This window comes from Aythya ferina, assembly GCF_964211825.1.
Source record: "Aythya ferina genome assembly, chromosome: 1".
NCBI classification, from domain to species: domain Eukaryota; kingdom Metazoa; phylum Chordata; class Aves; order Anseriformes; family Anatidae; genus Aythya; species Aythya ferina.
In genome coordinates this window covers 111,231,553-111,245,130 of record NC_140296.1, presented here as the reverse complement: position 1 = coordinate 111,245,130, position 13,578 = coordinate 111,231,553, and the positions used below count along the sequence as shown (strand labels likewise).

At 38.7% G+C, this 13,578-nt stretch overlaps 1 protein-coding gene across 16 annotated transcripts in view; it reads right to left on the bottom strand.

The window, feature by feature from the left end:
- Positions 1-1,848: 1,848 nt before the first annotated feature.
- The window catches only part of GABRR3 (gamma-aminobutyric acid type A receptor subunit rho3), a 37,734-nt gene continuing 26,004 nt past the window's right edge, over positions 1,849-13,578 (bottom strand). For 14 of the 16 annotated variants that reach the window (XM_084507128.1, XM_084507130.1, XM_084507129.1 and 11 more), the window contains 6 exons: positions 13,016-13,239; positions 10,299-10,381; positions 9,337-9,477; positions 6,426-6,578; positions 4,582-4,778; positions 1,849-3,556 (listed from right to left, as the gene is read on the bottom strand). In XM_084507128.1, the coding sequence (XP_084363254.1) occupies positions 3,254-3,556; positions 4,582-4,778; positions 6,426-6,578; positions 9,337-9,477; positions 10,299-10,381; positions 13,016-13,239 (1,101 nt within the window). In that variant the 3' untranslated portion in view covers positions 1,849-3,253. The remainder of the gene's footprint in view (positions 3,557-4,581; positions 4,779-6,425; positions 6,579-9,336; positions 9,478-10,298; positions 10,382-13,015; positions 13,240-13,578) is intronic. The other 2 variants (XM_084507121.1, XM_084507124.1) reach the window with 2 other exon arrangements.

The window sequence follows — 13,578 nt, the reverse complement described above, 5'->3', positions numbered from 1 at the left end:
TTTCATTGGACTGTCACTTCAGAAGAAAACAAAGATATTCTCTGCTTTCTAATTCTGTCCTCTTATTAGTTCATCATGACATCACTGAGCATCCAGGACACTTGCAAAAAGTATTAAATTGAGATTATTTTAGTGTAAACATTAGTCATTGGGATAGTCAAAGGTGTAACTTCCAGCCTTCTGAAAAACAGGTCACTGGAATGAAATTCTACTTACTTCTTCCACAAAATTTATAAAGCTTTGAAGAGTGAAGCAGTTTTCCAGACTTAAATTTTGCAGTTTAGTCATCTACATTAACACTTCCAGGATGTTTTCTTAATCCAGATGGGTGTACCAGCAGATGCTAAAAATAGGGAGGCCACATCCTGCACTTCAGCTGGTCACAGGAGCAATGACAAGCTGTTATTTCTGTTTTCCAAAAATCCACAAAGTATTATCAGTATAACTGCTTGAATACCACTAGGGTCAACACTCAAACAAATATGTATATACATAATGGCTGTGATGTTTTAAGTTTTAGTAAACGCTGTGGGAAGTAAAACTCCCACATTTGACTGGCTGGAAAACCAGCCATAAATAATAGGAGCAGGAAATACTTGTGAATACTTTTGTAAAGACTTCCATGCTGATTTGTCTAGACAAAATGACTAAACGTATTTACTACTGTACCCTTCTGGAAGGTAACACAAATTTCAAAAGAGGGTCATGTGAATTTTAGTCAGTTAATGCTCAGAAAGCCTTCTAAAAATAATGTATTTAAATGCTGTTTTTTATTATTTTACAATAAAGGATCTGTGAAGTATAATTGATCCCGATACCATCCCTGTCACTTCATTGAGAAGATAAAAATCATAAGCTTTGCTGAAAAAAGTTTGCAGTAGGTTTCATCATCATAAGATGCAATCCTTGTCATTATCCTAATAAAACTCACTATATAGTGAGTTTCCCATCACTTTCCATGATGAGAACACTTTGCCAGTGGTTACATTCACACTTGCAAAATAAATAACGGTTTTATCCATGAAAGAAAACAAAGCTGCTTCTAGGTACCTGTATAGGATGTGCTGGGAAAGTAAATGCAGGCATGACTCTCTTTTCCTATACACTTCCATGTGTGGGTCAGTTTGCTGGCCAGTCTGCACTGGACTAGGGCAGGCTAGACTGCAGAGCCCTTGCTGCTGCAGATCTTCCAAGATATTTAGAAGAGGGAATTGTTTTGGGTCGAGAAGCACTTGGGTACTTTTTCTGTCAGAGGATGAAGATTTACTTTTGGATAAATACTTCTTATTTGGATAAATAGCTCTTCCCATAAGGCAGATAAAAAATTTATGTGAAAACAATGGTGTTACATTAGTTCATGCTATAAGTTTAGGGCACACACATCTGGAGCAATTAGATGGGATCTTCTCAGGCAATCTGGAACATCTGTGCAGGATGCATTCATAATAGCAGTGCAGTAACAAGGATGACATGGTGATTTCTTTTATATATTTATATTACACATCTGCTCAGCTTGAGGTCTGGTGTGCCGTTGCTGTTGCCAAAACCCTGCATGTCCTTTGGCTTTACGTTCCCAGCATTGTCATTCCTGGTACAGTTCTCCTTTCCATGTCAGGATTTCCTGGAAGAGTATCAAAGCTGTCTTAGCTCTGATCATTTGTTTGGCAGTGACTTGACTGCCAAGTACCCACTTACTCCATCAGATTTCAATCAGCCGGCATGCAATGTGTCACCAGCTTTTCCAGCTCTGTAACAGAGAGCTTGACAAATGCAGCTTTTTGAAACAGTACGAGACATCACCATGCTATAATGAAACAATATTGGAGTAGGAAAATCATAAATCCGAGAGTGGTTCTGACTTCCAAATTTATTCCCATTTCCTAATCTTAACCAAGCAGTGACCAAGCATTTACCTTTTCATATTTTTTGTTATCACAAATTATCATTCTGAACTGAATTTGTACATGTGAACTCACTTCATTAATTGACAGACAAAACCAGGAAATTTAAGTGGAAAATGTTTCTCATTTGGGAAAGCCACAGAAGTAATCTTGATTCTTTTCTGGACCTGTGAACACTTTTTGTGTGTGTCCCTGAACATCTTTAATTCAACCTAAGGGTGCCATGCAGGACTCATCTGGGACCAGCAGGTTTCCTGTATATGGCTCTGTTTTGGCACAGCAGCTATTTTTTATTTCCTGGGTGTCTCAGGTGTTGGTGTGGTAGCTTGAGCTGTGATAGGGACAAGTGCTGCAAGCAAGCGCCCCCTCACTGTAACTTCCAATCTGTGAAGGCAAGGATGGGACAAAAACCCAAGTTCATGTATACAGTATAAAATGGAAGAACCAGATTCTGCTAAAAACATGGTTTGTTTGCTTTCTTGACAAAGTATTCTAAAATCTCTTCCTCAAAGGCTAGGTTTCTGAAAAGAGCAGTTATACAGAAAGCAGGTGACTACAGCAGGCCTAACGTGAGGCACAGGTGTGCAGGTGTCACACGAAGGGCACACCTTGTGCAGGGGACACTATTCATCCATCAGGCAGGTGGCTGTAAGACACTGAGTGCATTGCATCTGGGACACTATTCCTTTGCTACCTTGGAGACTAGTGATCAAGATTTCTCCAGAATAGAGGTCCCTTCCAGTGATCCTGTGGAAACACGAGTATAGCTGACAGTGTGAAGGTTTTTCTTGAGGCTTTGATGATGCATCATGTACAAAGCCCCATTAACTTTGCTTCCTGCTTTCCCTACTATCTGAGGACAAAGGCTCCTGAGGTGTATACAGGTTGCCTAGCAAAACAGAAATGCAGCAGGTGAAACAGGGATAGGAGCTATTTGAAGGCGATTGGTGCTGACTGAAAACAAACCTGGACAACAAGTGGAGAACAAACAGAAAGGCTGATTAAAGAGGAATGATTATAGTATAGATAGACACTGAATAATACATACATTGACCAAGAGCTGCTATCTGTTTAGGTGTGTGATAAAGGGCTCCCTTAGTGAGCAAATTGCTTCTGTGCTACTGCAGCAGTAGTGTGTGCATTTGATTGCCCCAATAAAGCACCACACATGAAAAAACAGGCTCATGAGAATTTTTCATTAGCAGGTTTGCTGCTAAACAAACCTGCCTCGGTTTGACACAGAAGCCAGTTTCAGAAACTCTCAACCATTTCCTGTACTGCTTTTGCATTATTTTTAGAGCACAATGCTACTGTCATACACAAAATAATGTCTAGCTTATAATGATTTCTGTTCATATGTACAAACCCCAGTAAAAAAAGTTGAACACGATATACACACTGGGAAATATAATCCTGGAATATGTGTCAATGACATGATTGTTCTGCAGAATAATCCTGCCCACGTTTCCTTTCAGAGATCTCTTTCTCTTGATGCGAGCTGGGCCCACGTTGGAGACACTGGTTGCTCGTGCCCGAGTTGCGTTCTCTTCACAGCGGTCAGAGAAAGAAGTCAGGTCCATGTCCACATCTGGGTCATGGTAGCAGCCATCAAAAGCCATTGCTTGCACTGCATCAATACTGTACATTCCTGATGCCTGGCAACAAAGAATAGTTAATCTGCATCTAGCAGAAGCCATTTTAGTAAGTAATAATTAAATAAAACACAAAATTAAAAAAGCTTTCTCTTCAGTGCTGTTCCCCCTATTGAGAGCATAAAGAGAATATGGTTACCTCCCAGAGTATCTACCCCAAATGCTTCTACCTGTAGGGCCTGGCCTCCCGTGGAGGACATGAGCAAGTAAAGGGATATATGTGACAAAACACACTTGTCTGACTGATTATTGCCAGCTGACTTACATGTGCCCTTGCTTCTGAAACAGAAAAATCAAACTCTGCATTTCCTGTAGGTCTGTGTTACTGGAGCTATTGGACTTCAAACATTTCTGTGTTTTTTGATAGGATTATCAAATCATGTGAGCAACATATGCATCCTTTGTATGTTCTTCCCTTTGTGATATTCCAGCAAATGATTTCTCATATGGGGATATTCTTGGAGCAAAGTTTTTAAGTGACTGCCTCATAGAATGCAAATGTTTACAGAAATATAAACATTACTACTTCAGGCACACTTTAAAAAAAAAAAAAATGACCTTGTCATTCATCTGGTCTTGGCATAAATATATATATATCATTAAACCCATCTGCCTATCAGAAAATGGGGGAGCAGAAGAAGGATAGTCTGTTTCACAGGAAACAGGAGGAAATATCACAGTGAGCACATTTTAGTGTATATTTCAGAGAAAGGAAAAAGATTAAAAGACTAGCTTGATCGATAGGCATTTGAGAAACAAAATAAAGATTACTTTCCTCTGGGCAGGGGGGATAATAATAAAAATGAGATGTGCTCCTTAACCTCTGCTACAAGAAAAGGAAGGGAGAGAAAGCTCAGACCTTCTCAAGATCTGAGAGATCGATATATTTCTCCCATTCAGCCAAGAAAAAATGAGATACAAAATGGAGTCACAGAGATGGTTACGGTACTATTATCACAGTTTTGTATCAGGATTATTTTGTGGCTTCTATGATACTCCTGAAGGCAGTAAAACACAGATTATTGTACCTTGCCCCTTTTTTTGAGTTGTTTTCTCTCTTCAATTGTGGTGAGATAGTTCACTGCAGCATATTCGATGACAGACAGGAAGACAAAAAGGAAGCTGATCCATAAATACACATCCACAGCCTTTATGTAAGACACTTGAGGCATTGAGGCACTTACTCCTGTAATGATGGTTGACATTGTCAGCACTGTAGTTATGCCTGCCAAAGAAGAAGGGGAGGTTATCATAATACAGGCCAGCTGGTTCTGATTAGCTCATCACCAGTTGCTTGGACAGCACAGCTCTGTGAGGGCAAATGATTGAGACTGCTTTTAACTTCACTGAACAGGCTCTAAAAAGTGGAGTGAACCATGAAGGACCTATCACATACAATACTGAAAACTGTCTCCACTCCATGTGCGTAGTCAGAGCTGTAGCACACCATGTTTGAGCAGTGGGTACAAAATGCTGCTGATTCAGCAGTGCAAGGAGTACTTTCTATGACAGCTTTTCTATGACTGCTATAGGGCAGTGAACTTGCATTATTTGTACAACTCTTGATGCATTACTTTCTTTAGAAACCCACGCATAAATTAAAGAACATGATCAGCAAAAACATCTTGACAACATTACAAATGACCTACTGAGAATTAAAACTTGATTTATGAATATGAAGCTAAATTTCTTACAAATAAAATAAATTGGTAGATGCATTAATAAAACTAGGTGTCATAATTTGGTTTTAGACTAATATATTTATATCTCATGTAGAGATATAAATATAAATCTGCCAATAGAAAGGCAGATTAATATAGCTATAGATAAACATTAAAGGCTGCCTCAGTACATGCCAGTTTGTTTCTTAAACAAAGATTCCCAAAGCTTTCACTTGTCTAAGAAATACAGCAACATACAGTCAGCTTCTGGTACCAGTATCAGCGAGAAGAAGGAGCAGGAGCTTCATCACTACAGTTTTTGGACTCAGATATATTAGGGATACATTAGATATCTTAATATATTTTTGTCAGATTTTCACAGAGATGCTAATCTTTGAAAAAAAATCCACCTAGTCCAAGTCCATTAGTGTTAAATTACCAACAAAAGGTAGCCTTGAGGTGGTATCAACTGATTAATCACTGAGAAAACAATAATGTTATAAAAAAAAAAAAAAGAGCCAACTGTAATTAATCTTTTTATCCCAAAATGTGGTGTTCAGAATTAAACCACAAGAGCAGAAAGGCACCCAGCTTGCTCTTTGCCTTCCACAGTAGCCTGCGTGCCTTGCACAGTTAAGGCACTGAAGTAAACATTTTCAAAGTACCTGACAAAGAAAGGCTTTGCTACCTAGGACAAGTCAGAAAAGTGGCTTCAGGTTGGTAGGAAGATATCAACTGGTTCTAGAGAGAAAGCTGAGCTACAAAGATTTTAGATAGATTTTGCTGTGCCTATGAAGTATTTCTCATGAGCCACAGATCCAGGAAGGGATCTGACTACCTGTTACTTCCCTGGGAAGAAAAAGAAGTCTTTGGGGAAAAAAAAAAAAAAAAAAAAAAAAAAAAAAAAAAAAAAAAAAAAAAAGAATGAACTAAAATTCTACCTAGGGAAATGTGCAGAAAGAATTTTCTCTTTCCTTCTGTAGTGTGTGAGCTACTAGTACAGTAAAGCCAGTCTGAAGAAACATCCCATTTCCAAACACAGAGTTTAACTAAAGGAGTTTGTGTTACTGACAACAGTGGCAATAATAGAGTTGTTCAGGCAACTACCTGATATATTTGCTCATGTCTTGCGTAAATAAAAAGCTAAGGTAACTTCAAAAGCTCTCCCCTATCCATTCTATGTATCCCAAAAGAATACATTAAAGGTTTACCTAGTGATACCCTGGCAGGAACAGCTCTTCTGTCAATCCAGAATGAAACCCAAGACAGCATCACCATCAGCATGGCTGGGAAATAGGATTGAAGCACAAAAAAGAAAATATGTCTCCGGAGTGCAAAATTTATGAAAAGTCGATTGTACCAGCCTAATGAGAAAAAGGAGAGGAAGAAGATGGGGGAGAAAAGAAGATAACTATGTTATTTGTAATCTCTGTTCACCAGTCCTCTCCTTCCAGTGTTTCCACATCAGTAATGGTAAATACCTAAGAGATATTGCTATCACCCTGCTTTCATATAGTGCTTTATAAACTGCCCATCCATACCTCATTAATACACAGCTGCCTTGGCAGTGAAGCATCACAAGTATTGCATAATTTTAAGGTTAGGAAACTGAAAAAATAAAGTAAATAGATTTCAAGTGAAACTGCTGGGAGAATACAGATAAGATATAATAGTCCAGTTCAGCTAGCCCAGTGGAGCAGATACCCTGCCTCCCCTCAAAAGCAGCCTGCCTTCTCTCATGCTGCAAACATGCAGGCACCAAGCCGCACTTTTCCTATGGTCAGACCATCTTCCCTGCCCAGCTTTGACTTTAGAGGTAAGGGTGCCATCTAGTGACTTTTGGGGCAGGCTCTGGATGTGCAGCAAAGCACATGTGCTACACCTTGTGCAAGAAAAACAGTTTACAGTGAGGTACAAAGAAGGCAAAGCAGCAGTCTGTGCAGAATCTGCCTTTTCTGTACAACTGCAGATGGAAATAAGCCTGTGTCTGAACAGTCCTGCCATCACAAAGAGACACTTTATAAAAAGGACTGTCTCAGCAGTGACCCCGTTTAATATTAAAGATGTTCTAAGTGGTTTCAGCCATGCAGTAGGGTTTTGTCTTTAGAATGATTGTTGACAGTGACATTGTCGCTCCTTTGGAGGCCAGGGAACTCCAAAATCCTAAATGCTATGCATGTGTAGTTCACTGAGATTCACAAGAAAGGCTATGCACAACCTAAAATGCAGAAGTCTGCTCTGTGAGCAGCATTTTTGTCCAGACTCTTCAGGAGGAGATGGCCGCCACTAAAATTATGCCAATAGTTCCCCACTGTTCCTTTCTTCTAGTGGGTAGGAGATGTTACATGTAATCACTTTCTTCCAACAAGAAGCAAAACAAAAGAAGAGGAGAACATGTAAACTCCTGTCTGACACAAAACCTCAAAGCCAAAGGAAAGTGTATGCCTACAAACATCAGTGATCTAGTTAACAGATAAGGCACCTGCATTTATTCCGAGGTACCTCCCAGTGATCACCAGTGACTTAAAAAAGCCTACTTTTCCATCTTTACCCTGCTGAGTTAGCGTGTTTTCAAAACATCTGCATGTTACTGCTAAGCAGTTACTTTTTTGCAAAATCAAAGGTGCTGCGAAGGTGCTGCAAAGGTACAGAGGTTGTATGAGGTTGCAGTGCTGTGCACAAGGCCATATTTGCTTGCATTAGTGTTTTTTGATGAGAATAGCAAGAAAGGTAAAGAAGCCACCTGAGTCCCCAGAATGCAGTTTCACACACTGATAGCAATTTGGTGGAAACCATCCCAGTCTCCTTCTTGCAACAAGGACAAATTTGACGTAGATCTCTGCAAGGCAGTGTTACGATAGCAAGGTAACTTTCTCTTCTCACATGACAGTGGCCCTTGAAAGCTGGAGCTCTGTTCTTAGCTCAGACACAGGCAAGAGATAAGGCTGAAGGAACTGATCAAGCTGTGAATTCCTCACTGCTTAGGCTGCAGTACCATTTAAACTGGAATTTCTGCATTAAATATCAGCCATTAAAGTAAGAGCCCTGCAAACTTGAATCCCTCTTACTCTTTTTTTGAAGAAAACAAAGATATTCTGTATCTAAAATAAAGTAAATAATTCTATTTGCAGTTTTTCTATATGTCTTCAAGGTTGGTTGGTTGGTTGGTTGTTTTAAATTGTTATGCATTTCACCCCATTATATGGAATCATTTCTATTTCATTAATCTGCCTGTATATAAAAGGGGAATATTCCCATTGAAATGAACTGTCTCAAACCAGAAAGTACAGTAGCAAGCATTCTATTTGATCTGGTTAAGAAAAGTATGTTTAGACTACTTACATAGAGACATAATGCAAAGTTTGTAATTGCATGTACAACTAAAGAGAAAATAAAAGCCACTTTGCATGAAATCAAACCTATAATAAACTTCTAGGGCCTTGTGCAATTTGCCAAAAGGTGTAGTTCAAGATGTATAGTGAGGCATAAAAACCTGTCTGGCACAGATATCTGCATGTAAACGATGTAGCACTGACATACAAAGATTATTTATAATTTTTTTTTCTGCAACTTTATGTATAAACATGGAACATTAAACAAACCATGAATTAGACCTTAATAGGTTATAAACACTCTCATGAAGAATTTTAAAGTCAGTAGATTTTTAATGACACTTTCCAGCTCCAAGAAATTAGATTTTAGACAGTAAAATATATTGGGGATTCCTTTTGTTTGCTTTCTAGTACTTGACCCTTTACAGTTGGTATTTTCAATATTTTTTCTATATAACCAGGACCCAAATATTCCTGTAAACCCAATACTCCAGAGACTTTCGGAAAAGGCCCACAATTTTGAGAGCTCACAACAGCATATATTTAGTTGTTCTGCATTTCTTTAAGGTTCTTTTTGTCAGGTTGCAAGTATTATCAGAGCCTCTTCTAATACAGAGCAGGTGTTACACTGGTAATGTAAAGAGAACTTAGGCCTGAGGCTAACAGATCAGTGCAATTGACAGACCTCTCAGAGGTCTGCCATTGCTAATTTATTAGCAATTAATTTGAAGGTGAAAGTCTGCATGGCTGCGTCCCATGTTTCTCTTCTAATGACAGGAGCTTACTATACCAGTACTGCTGTAAAATGCGAGTCCACTGGAAGCACTGAATTCTTCAATGAAAAACTGGGAGAGGGAGATGTGTTCATCTGTGCTCAAGGACTGATTTCCATGTTTCCAGTATAGCATCAGATCATCTTCATTATATGCATCTGGGAGAAAGTAAAAACTAAATCACTTTCTCTGCTGGAATAAAGCTTCTGTTTCTTTAGCAATAGAAGAACACTCAAAACAATTTGGAAAACCCCAAAGAAACCTTTTTTTTTTTTTTTTTAATATCAATTTGCCAGTTAGTTGACATAGAAAAATTGCAAAAAACACATTGCACCTTTTTTCAGGTGGAATCTTGTTACATGTCAGCCATGTACCTGACAGAGGGGGAGCACAGGCATGCTCAGGGTCCCAAGGCACACAGGGGTACAGCTTGGGAGCTGCTGTGCTGAGCAGACTGCCCAAGCACTGGCAGTCTGTTCCCTTTTGTGGAGTCTGAACAACCAGCCAGCATCCCAGTTTTGCTCTTAATCCAAACAAAATAAATTCTGAGGTATCAAAGTTCTCTGCAAGACACAATTACCTTTACTACAGACCACAGAGTCAGGGCTGAGAAAACAGACATTTCACAGTAACACAAGCATTCCTTTTCATTTTTCTATGAGGTCAAATCTTGACATTTTATTTTACTTTTAACTTGCATTTTTCCTCAGACAAAGCATGATTTTTGAAAAGGAAAAGATTTTGAATTGAGACCTTGGAATATCAACTCAGTCAAAACAAAGTGGGGCACATGGTTGTTTTTCTGTCTTCCCAAAGTGCACTGAGCTACAGAAATATCCCAAACTGGATACAAAGCAGTTTAATATGTACAGGTCAAAGATTTCAGGTCACACAGCAACACAGGTGAAAAAGGTATTATGAAGAAGATGAAGTGCTGGTAATAATGCACATGTGAGGAGCAGTCATGAATTAAACTTACAGCTTTCCAGTTCTAACGAACAGTTCTGAGTGTCCAGAGGAAACCTACTGAAATCCATGAAACACATAGCAGAAACTGTTATTCTGCAGGAAGGAACAGAAAACCGGAAAGTAAATGAAAAATTTCACACTTTCTCTGGGCTGTGCAGCCACCTGATTGAAATCCCTGACCAACCTGCTGGTTAGAATCCTAATGAATGACTTTTTCTGCTGTTATGGACACTTCTAAAATTGCCTCAAGGTAGTGATAGAAAACTAACCCAGTGAGAGAACACATTTTTAAACATAGTCTTTCTTATTAAATACATTACACTATACATTATAAACTCTTTACTGGCCTGATCCTTGATTAGCCTTTCACACATTTTGCTTTGAATGGTTACACTTGCCAAAATTAACAAGAGAAGTTCACATTTCTTGACTAGTTTCTCATAGACTGAAGTAGGTAATATTAAAGATTAGAGTAAATATTATTCCAAGTGCTATTTTCCCTGTTAGCATGGTTATAATATTTAATTGCATAAAAAGATAAGCTGCAATGTCTGAAAGCCTATTCTCCTCTTCAACAACATACAAATGCCTAATACCCTAAAAAGCTTAAGGAAACCTAGACAATGAATTTCACTTGCTTTTTCACTAATATTTAGAAGACAAATGACCCCTAGCATTTTAACCAAATAACACAATAAACAAACAAACAGAAAGGCTATAAGCAGCAATTTAAATATAGTAAAAACTTCCATTTTTTCCTTTCTTGTCAGAGCTTGTATATCATTTGATGTTTTACTTTGGTATTTAATTTTTCCCCAAACTGAATCCTACATGGATTTTATTGATATTGAATACGCTGGATATAGAAGTGATCTTTGGAAACTTGTGATCAGTAATCACATAGTAACTAAGCTTTTACAAATGTAAGATTTTACAGGGTTGAAATGAGATGGTAAGACTGATACATCTTTGAAAAGATGCATAAGACCTCTAACTATGGATGTCATTTCTATCTTTTAAATACTGACTACAGGATCGGGGAACAGCAAGAAAATGTGGAAAAAAATTGACTATTTTAGCACCAAATCTGGATTTTTATTCAATTTTGCTTCATTAAAGTCCTGGATGCTGGTTACTGAAGAAAAACTGTGGAATATTCAGATTTCTTGCACATAAGGATTTGGAATATAATCTACCCACTGCACGTAAATCTGGCAATACAAAAAGAGGGTTTAATGAGCATCCGATTCTTTAGGAACATATAGATTAACTGCACTCAGGCTGTATGACCTTAATCATTTCAAAACCTTGGTTCACCAGCCCTTAGGTCACCCCCTTCCCTGCCTCAGCTTGTTAAGACGTGACAGAGAAAGGAAGGATGAGAAGAGGACCTGCTCTTCATGTTTATGCACACGTCAAAATCCAGAGGTTTAGCAGAAACTTTGGGGTTTTGCTCTTCACTGGCATAGGAAGGTGAGACTGCATGCAGGCTCACCTGTCAGAGCAAGGAGGAGTCACCCAGTACCCACCAACAAGTAATGAAGGGCTAGGGAAAGGTAACTCTGGAAGCAGAGAGAAGAGGGCAAGAGGTAAAAGTAGGGCACCAGCTTGCAGATGGTATGAAGGACGCAGGGCAGGGGCTCCCATCTCCCCTCACATTGAGAGCTACTGCTGTAAGCCTTGGTGCATTTCCTCTGATCCTTTTCTCTCAAGAAGCACAGAAGTGAATATAACAATAAAATGCATAGTTTACCTCATGGTTTCTTGCTGGTCAGTGTGATTCTTGAAAATAAAAGCCTAACACTATTTCAACGTGGTGTACAGCAGTTGCTGTGAGGGTTTCTGCATGCCGTATGAGAGAGTAGATGAATTAATTTACTTGTTAGAACAATTATTACATGACCAAAAACTCAGGCGCTTGCATAAATCTTCCAGCTCTCCAGATTAGATGAAATATCACATCTGTGCACAGGGCTAATTAGTAACAAAGTGGAGAGTGGTGATTCCAGCAAAGCACAGGCTCCAGGGCCTCTGCCCAAGGGGGAAAATTCTTCCATTAAAACCGTTTCTGCTGCATCATCCAAATCTGCTTGATAAAGAAAAGCAATATTGTGTAGGTAGAAGGAAGGCATGTTTAATGGCATTGCTATTCCACTTATGGAAAGCTGTTTTGCTTTCCAGTTCTTTGTAGTCACACAGTGTGCCTGTTGAACACTGCTGGCATCAGCACTGATGATCTGCAGCTCTCTGTGCCTACCTGCAGCTCTGATTTATATCAGTGCAATGTTTACAGGTATCCCAGGGTGAAAATAGCCGAGATAATTTTAAAAGACTCAGGGGAAAAAATGTTCTGTGCTAATAATTTTGGGCTTTACTGCACTCAACAGTAAAACTACTCCAATATTGCTAAAACCACTGTCAATGAACTAACACATGAAAAACTTCAGTGGTATTCACAACAGATGGAAAAAATGCCATCATGCTGTGATGGGGAACAATATGTGAATGACAGATGTTATCTTTATGTTATCGATCCTAAATTTATTTTCCCACTGGTACACTGCAAATTTCCATTTGTCGGTTGTTCCCAGTATCTGACACCAGAATATTAATGCCAGTTCAGCATCAGAATCCTAACTGCAAGTATTTCCAGTAGTTTTTCATTATACAGATTATTGCTCCACAATTGCATCATGTATTTTCTTATAAAAATGGTATTGTTCTTACCGTAGACTGAAGAGTACATTGCCATCAGGGTATACTCGGAGCATGACATTTTCCACAGTTGTATCATGGATGAAAGATCTTTTGGAGTGTACAAAAAATACATCAGGTACCCAGATCTTTTTTATCAGTCTTCCATCAAAAGTCATGCTTTTGTTTTTGGTACTACGAAATGAAAGTCTCTCATCCTTCCAGTAATGTCTGAGATACAAAGTCATTGTGAAGTCCTTTGTTTAATTAAAAATAAAAGAAGACAATACATGTTTTATCCATGCACAATAGAAAACAGTACAAAGTAATCAACCCATGTAAAGGATCAGTTTCTGCTATAAGCATCATGTGGAGGATCCTCCATGAGAGGAATCAAATGCCACTCAGTGAGATTAAATTTATATTGGAGCTACCTCTGAGATACCTGGTGTTTGCCTGGCCCCTGGTGTCTGAGTCTGGGGTTCATTCATATGTCATTTATACTTAGATAAAACTCTTACAGAGCTCAGTGGTCTACTGGATTAGATCATTAACAAAGTGAAAAAGAAACTCTACAACCAACCTAAGGTGAATGG